This window comes from Mytilus trossulus, chromosome 11 (assembly GCF_036588685.1).
Source record: "Mytilus trossulus isolate FHL-02 chromosome 11, PNRI_Mtr1.1.1.hap1, whole genome shotgun sequence".
In the NCBI taxonomy this organism is placed as follows: domain Eukaryota; kingdom Metazoa; phylum Mollusca; class Bivalvia; order Mytilida; family Mytilidae; genus Mytilus; species Mytilus trossulus.
In genome coordinates this window covers 37,331,430-37,342,732 of record NC_086383.1, presented here as the reverse complement: position 1 = coordinate 37,342,732, position 11,303 = coordinate 37,331,430, and the positions used below count along the sequence as shown (strand labels likewise).

At 33.6% G+C, this 11,303-nt stretch overlaps 1 protein-coding gene across 1 annotated transcript; it reads right to left on the bottom strand.

Moving 5' to 3' along the window:
• Positions 1-9,712, bottom strand: LOC134690014 (neurotrypsin-like). The gene is made up of 6 exons (XM_063549984.1): positions 9,709-9,712; positions 5,263-5,401; positions 3,740-3,918; positions 1,610-1,757; positions 651-835; positions 1-29 (listed from the first exon to the last, which is right to left on the bottom strand). The coding sequence occupies exons 1-6, from the start codon at positions 9,710-9,712 to the stop codon at positions 1-3; spliced, it is 684 nt and encodes a 227-aa protein (XP_063406054.1).
• Positions 9,713-11,303: the final 1,591 nt, after the last annotated feature.

Here is an 11,303-nt window from a genome sequence, read left to right as displayed (position 1 = left end):
TCACGATGTATCCGAAATACTTTCGAAACCTGAAAAATAATAACATGAGTAAACCAATACAACATGTTACTATCGTATACATGTGATATGTATTCGGTGCTCCAAAGTATCCGAGGAAGAATTGAGAGACCCTTAACAACATTCACATTATTGTACGATTTATTTTCTATCTTAGAAAGACTGCTTAAATGTTGAATGCAAGACAACTCGATATGTAACGCATCTAAATTGTAGCTCTAAAGTACAATATGTTGATCCAATGATGCACTCATACCGTACTACAAGGTTTTATCATGTAGTAGATCAATTATCACAAATGTCAATGTATTGTTTCAATTTCAAAACCAATAAGGTCACCTTACATTTTGTATTGTTGTTTGCATATAAAGTATATGATTTGGTTTTTTTTTACAGTTGATTGTCTCAATATGTTTGATCGATACTCTTTTTTTAAATATTGCTTGTATTGCTTACCAACTTTTGTGCACTCTTATTTGAAAATGGGCTAGCCCACTGTTATAGAACTTGCCAAATAGTTGTAATCAAGGAATACTTAAATTGTCGTTTACTGTATACCAAAAACAGCAATGGCTGTGTTTTTACTTTTTACTTTTTTTACTGATTAAACAAAAATATAAATTACGTATTACCATGCTCTTTAGTTGGATAGTTCAATAAACATTGGATGCCAACATCACGGTAATGTGAACAATAATTCGTATCACTATTTGAACAGTCGGTTAATTTACTCTCAGTTCCATTACATCTTAAACTGTTAAGCCAGATGGGTCCAGTCCCATCATAAATAAGACCATAACGAATGGCTTTGCCAGTGCTGTAATGAAACAAGCACTTTTTTAGTGTAAAATATTTTCTAACATACTTCAATATTAAGAAAAAGACAACCCATCAAACAAGTTAGTAAATCAATAATTTAATTGTGGCATGCAAATATGGTTTCGATTTTTCTGAAATTTAGTGTAACAACATCGGATACACTTTAATAATTTAATAAATGTGAAATTATGTCTAGAAATGTCGTGTTGGTGATTTTAACAATCATGTTATATGGACATTTTTTGATGTTTGATTAGATCTTGGTCCACACCGCGAATGTTCAGAGGCCGTTTTGTTCTCAAATGAATCGTTTTATATTTTAAATGTCCGGGCTTTTCATAGTTTAATGATTATATGAGTTTTGATTTGTCTCATTGCTGAAGGACATACGTTTGCTTGCAGTTGCGTACATCCATTTTATTTGTAATTTGCTATACAATTGTGTCATTGGCACTCAAATTACATCTAATTACCTTATCATGTTCATAAAGAGGCAACACGATCATGATCATAAGTCATTGTGTAATATTCGAAGATCTATATTTGTTTTATAAATATAGAGGCAAAAGATATCAGAGATACATTCAAACAGTAAAGTCGAAAATCGCAATCAATTAAAATGATAGGGACAAACAGACAAACATACATAATGCAACATAGAAAAGTAAAACAGAAGCAATACAATCCCACATATTATGGAAGTTATCTCAGGCGTTGCGGAAGGGTTAGAAAATCATATAATTATAACGATTCACATTTCTATTTATCATACCGATAGCCTAGCTGTCTGCATGCTACTGCTGCATCAATGTCATCAAATTCGTGTTCGCAAACAGTTCCCCATACACGGTTTAAATAAATCTCCAATCGTCCTTCGTCTCTCCGCATACTAGTAGTACTGTCAACTAAACGTAAATCACCTGTCGAATTTCAAAAAAGAAGTGCACAGTGGTTTTTTTTTCAATTGAGCATTAGTATATCCTTTATTCGGCAGGCCAGCTTTCTTATTCAAGTTGATAAGACAATAAATGTTCAATTAATTGTATTGTGTATTCTAATGATACAAAACTATACATGGCCTAGTGCAAATGTAGCGCCTGCCAACAGATCGAACTCCCTCGCATTATGTTGTTGCGTGCCCAAGGTCAAAACTATGTTACTGAGTAGTTGTCGTTTGTTCATATTGGTCATGTTGAAGTAAGTAAGGCAGTTGAATAGTTTATCATGCAGTGCATATCTTATTTGTATTAGTTATTAGTTTTCAGTTTTTTTAATTGATAGACGTATTTTTCATCAACAATTTTGTTTATTCTATATATTAATCAGCACATACGCTTTTGCCTATTGAAATATAACTATATGCGTTTTATTTCCCCTTGAAGTATAATTGAAAACCGTTTAAAACAATAGAACGTGTCCTTATTTATGACAAACATCCAGCATTTTATTTTTGTTTTGTTCAATGAACAGGATCAACAGTATTTAAGTACATGTTTATGATTAAAAGTTCACATCGACATCAATACCCTTCTATGATCTTGTTTCAAATGCAGACGACTTCATAAACTTCCCATTCCAACAAACAATAACAATTATATTTTGCTGTTTATTCCATATGGACGTCCCATTGCAATTTTTACAACATACTAGTCAGTTCAGAGTTGGAATAGAGGGTCTGCAAATGGTGTATTCTAATAAATAGCGTCCCCATGAGCACGTTAAGGATCTGGGCCAACGTACAGTTTAAACCAGTGTTCAATTTGATTGTTTTGATATGGTCCGAGTACACAGTTATTTCGTAGTGCATTTCATTTAGACAATAAATGAAAATTAAAAAAATCCCACCTGCTTTTTCTCAATAATATTTTTACAGTTTGTTTTACTACTTATGGGACAAATTACATCAAAATTTTAGAAAACTTCATCAGCTCTAACTCAAAATATGGACAATTGTATGTTGAGGGGGTCTTGAAATCTTTTGACAGCTTCCGAAGTGCTATTTTTTTACCTTTTTCAGCTGGACCTAATCACTACTTTACATTAATATTTATGACCAAAATTTTTTTACAGTGTCAATTAACCCCCAAACTTGCAATATGAGGCATAAAACATGGAGAAATCAATTTGGAAGGGGTATAACAAACATTGGCAAGTAAAACACTGTCCACACTAAGGTCTATATTCGTGGACAACGAAAATCAAAGGACGATAACTGTGTACTCGGACCATATGTATTTAACTTGACACGGTTTATTCATTTGCCATCCATATCCATACTTGAACATAATACAGAAAACAGAATAATCCATTGTAAACGAGATAACGAAATCAATGAAAAGGATAAATATCAAGTATGCCACGGTTTGTTATCAAATAAAACAGCTGCATATAACATGTATAGAATATATCACAATATTGTTTTAATGAAAGCTGAAAAATAGGGAAATGTTTTTTTTTTATCTGGATTAATGTTGAAAAGGGCTAAACTATTAGTTTTGATTACTTAAAATGTTTTAAAATGTTACTGTTAAGGATACTTTTCATTGTTGAAAAAGCACTTCAATGCACGTTACTAACTTAATTCAGCAAAGGAAGTAAAAGTCATTCAATAAGAACTAAATTTTGTATTCATATATATTATAAAATGCAATAGAAAATTCATAATGATACAAAACTTTCTGCATGTGGTACGCAGGTTACATTTTTTCATTGTTGATTTAAGACAAACTGTTGAATGTCATACACTTAAGTCATACACAAAGAGCTGATTCTAGCCAAAAAGAAACCAAACTTAGAAACATCACTGGCTAAATATTGGATATATGTATGAGGGGAACACATCCGTCAATGTAAAATGATTAAGTTAGCTAGATAATGCTATTGATTCAAATATTATTCGTACCAGTATCAGGACATATGACATCACAATCAATACCAACATCTTCACCATGGTGACAATTATGAGATTTGTCGTATGTACAGTCTATCAATCTACTCTCATTTCCAGAACATGTCACATCATCTAGCCATATCGTTTCATTTCCATCATTTACAAATTCGGATCTCAACAATATGCCAGAACTGCACAAAAAATAATAAAAAGGGGTAAGCAGCAGCGATTTGAACTCATGCCACTGAGATATCGTGGCATCAATTGAGTTACACTAAGTCCGACGCGCAAGATTCGACCACCAGTGAAGCATATGTGGCCGAGTATAGTGTAAGGTGATTCGTATATCTTATATTAGTACCGTTGTGCAAAGTTTTAGACTATATTCACATTTCGTCTAAATAACAAAGGATAACATAGGATTTAGAGGTGCAACTGGGAAGCTGATGTGCTTTGGTTACGCTGAAAATGTCATGGTTTATTACAAAGTGAGCGATAGTCCATTCGCTGGAGTGCAATGGTGTTGCATGACATTTGAATTTTGTTTTCGTGTTAAACGTGTTACGACGTTAAAAATCTAAATTGATTCACAGACAGGAGAATAAAAATTGAAGATCAAAGTTCGATTGCCCAAAGAAATGGAAACAGAAAAACACGACAAATTCAAGTCCCAAACAGTTTTGAGCATTCGAGGTGGAGGTTACAAAAATTAAGACAGCTAAATAGTGAGAACAAGGTGGCTATAAGTTAATATTGGTCTCCAGATGTGATAACCAGTTTTCGGAACATGACTTTTTGCTATAATGTATGCCACAAACGGTTTGTACGACAAATAATATGTCGTGATCTTTATATAGTATTCCTCAGATCTAAAAAAAAAAAAAAACATGTTTGACCCATACGCATTTGTTTGCACCTATCCCAAGTCAGAAACTTCTGGCCGTTTTTAGTCTGTCATCTTTTTTTAGTTTTAGCTCCTTGTGTATATGACGTCCATTATCACTGAACTAGAATACATTTTTGTTTAGGGGCCAGCTGGAGAACGCTTCCGGGTGCTGGCGTTTCTCTCTGCATTGAAGACCCATTGATGGCCTTCGGCTATTGCCTGCTCTTTAGTCGGGTTGTTGTCTCTTTGACACAATCCCGATTTCCGTTCTTAACTATATTCTCATAATTTTGTGTGGACAACTTAAAGATAATCATTAATACGAATACAGAACAAAAAATCGCCACCATGCGTCTATTTCGTTTCTTTTTTGTATTTTGTTAGAGTTAATTAACTTAAAAGAGATGTTGGACCTATATACGGAGAAAACATGGTTAAATGAAACATTATCTTATGGGTTTGTTCTGCGTTTTTTAAAAGCTCCTTTCAAAATATTTGTTAATCTTATACGATATCCATCTTCAATTCGATTGTGTATAGATTAATTACTGTTTCAACAGTTTAGTCAGCTCTAAGGTGTATTCTCTACACATTTATCATTGTTTATCAATTTGTCTTATAGCCAGAAAAATATATTATATATACTAACCAATAGCCTAGTTGTCTACAAGCCACACTAGCATCAATATTGTCAAAGTCATCGTCACACACAGTTCCCCATGTATCATTATAAAGGATTTCTAAGCGTCCTTTATTTTCTTGTGATCCTCCAATAATGCGGAGATCTCCTGTTGATAGGCAGGGAAATAAGCATAATTCACTTAGTGTTTTTTTTTATTTCTTTTATCCATTTGAAATAGGGAACATACTTTCATTCTCTGGACAATACTCCAAAATAAAAACATAAACATATTGTTCTATTCAATGTAAATCGATTTCTATTTGAAATGTCTCTTTTTTTTGTTTTAACTTAATGTTTAAAAGCATTAACTTCATCATGGTATGCATGTAGCACCAAATGTACTTTGGAGGTATATCAAGATTTATATTATATTAAAAAATCCCTGAACAGGAACAATTACTTCAACCAAATTCAGTGTTTTGTGCGCATTGAGTAAGGTTAGTCGAATTGCATTTTGTGTGAATATAAACATATATATACAACTCGTCTAAACATCAACCCAACAATGTTAGATCTGTAAATTTGCTTTCGCAAATTTTTGGTTCTTCCCTCGCCGGGATTCGAACCCATGCTACTGTGATATCGTGACACCAAATCGCCTGCACTGCAGCCGTCCCGCTAGACCACACGACCACCTGGGCTCTCAAAAAAAGAGCTTTCGGTGGCCATATGTTACCTTTCCACGTCAGTTTTTATCTAGCGGCGTACTACAGTACATGATATATAAGGCATGAAGATGTTATTGTTACAGATCAGCTAAATTATCTATAGTAAAGGATCCTACAAATTAATGTAAGATACAGTCACAGAAAATAATTATATTCATAAGAACGTCTGAGTCAGTGACAACCCTACAACAGATGTATCCATCGGATCGGCATCAATGATGGTGATACATGGCTGTGTACATAATGTATATACAACTCGTCTAAACCTCAACCCAACAATGTTAGATCTGTAAATTTGCTTTCGCAAATTTTTGGTTCTTCCCTCGCCGGGATTCGAACCCATGCTACTGTGATATCGTTCTTATGAATATAATTATTTTCTGTGACTGTATCTTACATTAATTTGTAGGATCCTTTACTATAGATAATTTAGCTGATCTGTAACAATAACATCTTCATGCCTTATATATCATGTACTGTAGTACGCCGCTAGATAAAAACTGACGTGGAAAGGTAACATATGGCCACCGAAAGCTCTTTTTTTGAGAGCCCAGGTGGTCGTGTGGTCTAGCGGGACGGCTGCAGTGCAGGCGATTTGGTGTCACGATATCACAGTAGCATGGGTTCGAATCCCGGCGAGGGAAGAACCACAAATTTGCGAAAGCAAATTTACAGATCTAACATTGTTGGGTTGATGTTTAGACGAGTTGTATATACATTATGTACACAGCCATGTATCACCATCATTGATGGCGATCCGATGGATACATCTGTTGTAGGGTTGTCACTGACTCAGACGTTCTTATGAATATAATTATTTTCTGTGACTGTATCTTACATTAATTTGTAGGATCCTTTACTATAGATAATTTAGCTGATCTGTAACAATAACATCTTCATGCCTTATATATCATGTACTGTAGTACGCCGCTAGATAAAAACTGACGTGGAAAGGTAACATATGGCCACCGAAAGCTCTTTTTTTGAGAGCCCAGGTGGTCGTGTGGTCTAGCGGGACGGCTGCAGTGCAGGCGATTTGGTGTCACGATATCACAGTAGCATGGGTTCGAATCCCGGCGAGGGAAGAACCAAAAATTTGCGAAAGCAAATTTACAGATCTAACATTGTTGGGTTGATGTTTAGACGAGTTGTATATACATTATGTACACAGCCATGTATCACCATCATTGATGGCGATCCGATGGATACATCTGTTGTAGGGTTGTCACTGACTCAGACGTTCTTATAAACATATATATATATATATATATAAGTACGTCTGAGTCAGTGACAACCCTACAACAGATGTATCCATCGGATCGCCATCAATGATGGTGATACATGGCTGTGTACATAATGTATATACAACTCGTCTAAACATCAACCCAACAATGTTAGATCTGTAAATTTGCTTTCGCAAATTTTTGGTTCTTCCCTCTCCGGGATTCGAACCCATGCTACTGTGATATCGTGACACCAAATCGCCTGCACTGCAGCCGTCCCGCTAGACCACACGACCACCTGGGCTCTCAAAAAAAGATATATATATATACAACTCGTCTAAACATCAACCTAACAATGTTAGATCTGTAAATTTGCTTTCGCTATGAGGTGTCGGTCAATGTGATCAGTCATGGAACATTTAAATTTCGAAATGTTAAAAAGTTAATCATCAAGGAGGCCTTATCGATGGACTTTCGTCATCAAATAAAAAAGTCATAACAATGTCTCATTTCTTATCTTCAGTTATTTCTGACACATAATTATTCATTATCTATGTGGCACCACATTATATGCAAATGTATAAGACATAAGAATAGCCTCATTTTTATTTTTTGTCATATTTTGACAAAATATCTGTCGTCGATTACAATATACATTTAACAGGCATTGGAGATATATGTACTAGTGTGCACACGGCAGAGGTGTCGAAAACTAGTTAGTTGATAACTGTTAATCGGACACTTTAATATGACTGGAAACATTCTTGCATCTTGCTTTTAGATATTGTGATATTAGAAATTACCTGTTTTAAGAATATGTTTTGAATGAGCATGTTTGAATCCTGATAAGCCTTATGCAAGTGCACTAATACATGTACATGCATCATAATTTTATTGTTTGATGAAATATTTTAATATGAAAAGTAAAACAGCTGCATACTTTGTGTAGAGAATGTAAGACCCGACATATATTATGAGATGTCATGAAATGCATTTTAATAAGGTTGAAGCGAATATATATGTTTAAATGATAAACATATTCGGAACATTCGTCAAAATGTTACATTTAAATATACATTGACCACGATATGACTATCTGCAAGAATAACTTTGACTATACCATTTTGTTTTAATTTTGAAAATGATCATCGATTATCTTAGTTAGTTATTCATGATTGACACTAGCTGTAATTTTCGTTCTTATGTAATATTTATTCATGTGTGTATACGTTATCATGTTCATGTTATATTTAAGTATAAGATATCATGTACATCTACCTGTATTTTGGCTTTTAACATTACACACTTGACTTATTATGTATAGAAGAAACATTAGTCGTTCCATCTCTTCTGAAAATAAATTCATGTATCAGATATTAAGTTTGGTTTCTCCCTCAAGTATATCTCATAATATGTAAGTACAAATGTTCTAAAATAACATCGTCATTAGTAGCTTATAACAAGATGTTGATGTTGATATTAAATACGAAAATAACTATCATCGCACCTATAGACTCACGCAACCTAGGCATGTCCAAATTAAAAAAATACTGATAATGCCAAAATGCAATAGTCAAGCAACCAACAAAACCATATTAGGACTGAGAAAAATGAGGCAAAATTTAAACCTTATCAGCACCTATTTATATATATCAAGATGATCCAGTATTTTTTTTATGAACTCAACATTGAATTATGTAATCAATAGGTCATGCACGATACTTTTGTGTTCAAAATCAAAGCGCATATAATATAAGCTTAGATTGTAATGACTTTAATCCTTGACCATTACATAAACTCGAAATTAAATTAAAAAAGAAACAATATAACGCAGTCATTAATGATTATCATGATTATAGTTAAAAGTACAATGAAAAAAGATGGTTTGAAGATATTTTAAACCATTGGTTGAAATCATTAGATGTAATATACAGGATTATGCTTCTATAATATCAATATTTATAGTCATGGGACATAGCTTATTTTAACATGACGTCCTTCAAACGCTTTGAGTACACACCCGTAGTAAAGTATGAACATATAGTCTGGGCTGTTCCGATCGTACTCCCCCGTCATATGCTTTGTTTATGAATAAACTTACCGACGACATAGAACAATGACATAAGAATGTACGCATTTAACGAGAAAATGCCTGCTTATGATACCGAGAAATCATCATAACAAGAAGCGTAAACAAACGATGCTAAAATGTGGAATAAGCATGATTTTTTTTTCATAAAAGACTTATTACTAGTAACTTCTCATTCAAATTCATCCAAAACTATCGAAATAGTATAACGTTATTGTAAATAGTTTAAGCATGTCACTAATTCAGTTTGCTCCGTTCTTTTACACCAATTTTATAGTGCATTTATTTATGGGAACGGCAAATTTTTGCCTCAACCTAGAATGCTTCGATTTAAAAGAATGACCGCACTTGTCTAATTAGAATCGAAATAATCCATGGGGGCTTGAATATGTCTAGATTTACGACGGGTTGTCCCTGTATGCTGATATTTTACCCATCGCTAGCTATCGCTCAGGGTAAAATATTTGACATGATAACATCACGATATACTCAAGCCCCATGAATTATTTCTTAATTATTGTTGCGCAATTTGTAAAACGACAAAATATCAAACGACCCCGTAAAGTTAATATCAAAAATGTATCTCGTATATGCACATATATACACAGGCTTCTTATATTAAAATGTGTATTAACTGTAGTAGTCATATAAACACAGTGCAATCATTCATATGGTTTTTAAGTCATAAACATGATAAAAAGGCTAGAAGGTAATTATATGAAATATAATATTCATGAAATTAAAAAAATACTCACTGGTTATTAATACATCCCAATCTTATTCTTTCAAATATAAACTTTGTTCAAATGATCAGTTGATATGATAAACGCAGTTAGATATATTATCAAAATATCTTTATATCCAGAATCAGGTTTAAACCAGTATACCTTTAATAATCAAACTCTTTTTAAAGTCGTATTCCTTTATAAATACGGACAAATGGTATGCATGAATAACTTATAACAAAAAATTGGGAAATAACTGTTGTAAAGTATATCTAAGCTAATCATCATTCAAGTTTAAACTTTAATAATTAAAGATTTTATGATATACATCTTTTTTTAGATATAAATCAATTGAATAAAAATAGGAGAAAGGTAACACACTAATTACATAGTGTTAATTCATGTTAAAAAAAAAAGGAGAAACAAAAATGTAATAAAAGGATATTAAATATAAGTCATGTACATATTCTGCAAGCATTATGCACATTGCATTAATTAATCTATATATTATTTTATGTCGCTTTCAAGTTTGTGAATCGTGAACATGAATGCTCAGACGTTCTTATGAATATAATTATTTTCTGTGACTGTATCTTACATTAATTTGTAGGATCCTTTACTATAGATAATTTAGCTGATCTGTAACAATAACATCTTCATGCCTTATATATCATGTACTGTAGTACGCCGCTAGATAAAAACTGACGTGGAAAGGTAACATATGGCCACCGAAAGCTCTTTTTTTTGAGAGCCCAGGTGGTCGTGTGGTCTAGCGGGACGGCTGCAGTGCAGGCGATTTGGTGTCACGATATCACAGTAGCATGGGTTCGAATCCCGGCGAGGGAAGAACCAAAAATTTGCGAAAGCAAATTTACAGATCTAACATTGTTGGGTTGATGTTTAGACGAGTTGTATATACATTATGTACACAGCCATGTATCACCATCATTGATGGCGATCCGATGGATACATCTGTTGTAGGGTTGTCACTGACTCAGACGTTCTTATGAATATAATTATTTTCTGTGACTGTATCTTACATTAATTTGTAGGATCCTTTACTATAGATAATTTAGCTGATCTGTAACAATAACATCTTCATGCCTTATATATCATGTACTGTAGTACGCCGCTAGATAAAAACTGACGTGGAAAGGTAACATATGGCCACCGAAAGCTCTTTTTTTGAGAGCCCAGGTGGGCGTGTGGTCTAGCGGGACGGCTGCAGTGCAGGCGATTTGGTGTCACGATATCACAGTAGCATGGGTTCGAATCCCGGCGAGGGAAGAACCAAAAATTTGCG

Bases quoted from the DNA above. Each gene is read 5' to 3' on its own strand.
- LOC134690014 (XM_063549984.1), bottom strand. The intron at 3,919-5,262 runs GTTAGTATATAT...TTTTTTGTGCAG, and splicing joins TGTAGACAACTAGGCTATTG to TTCTGGCATATTGTTGAGAT. The intron at 30-650 runs GTAATACGTAAT...ATTATTTTTCAG, and splicing joins CTATCCAACTAAAGAGCATG to GTTTCGAAAGTATTTCGGAT.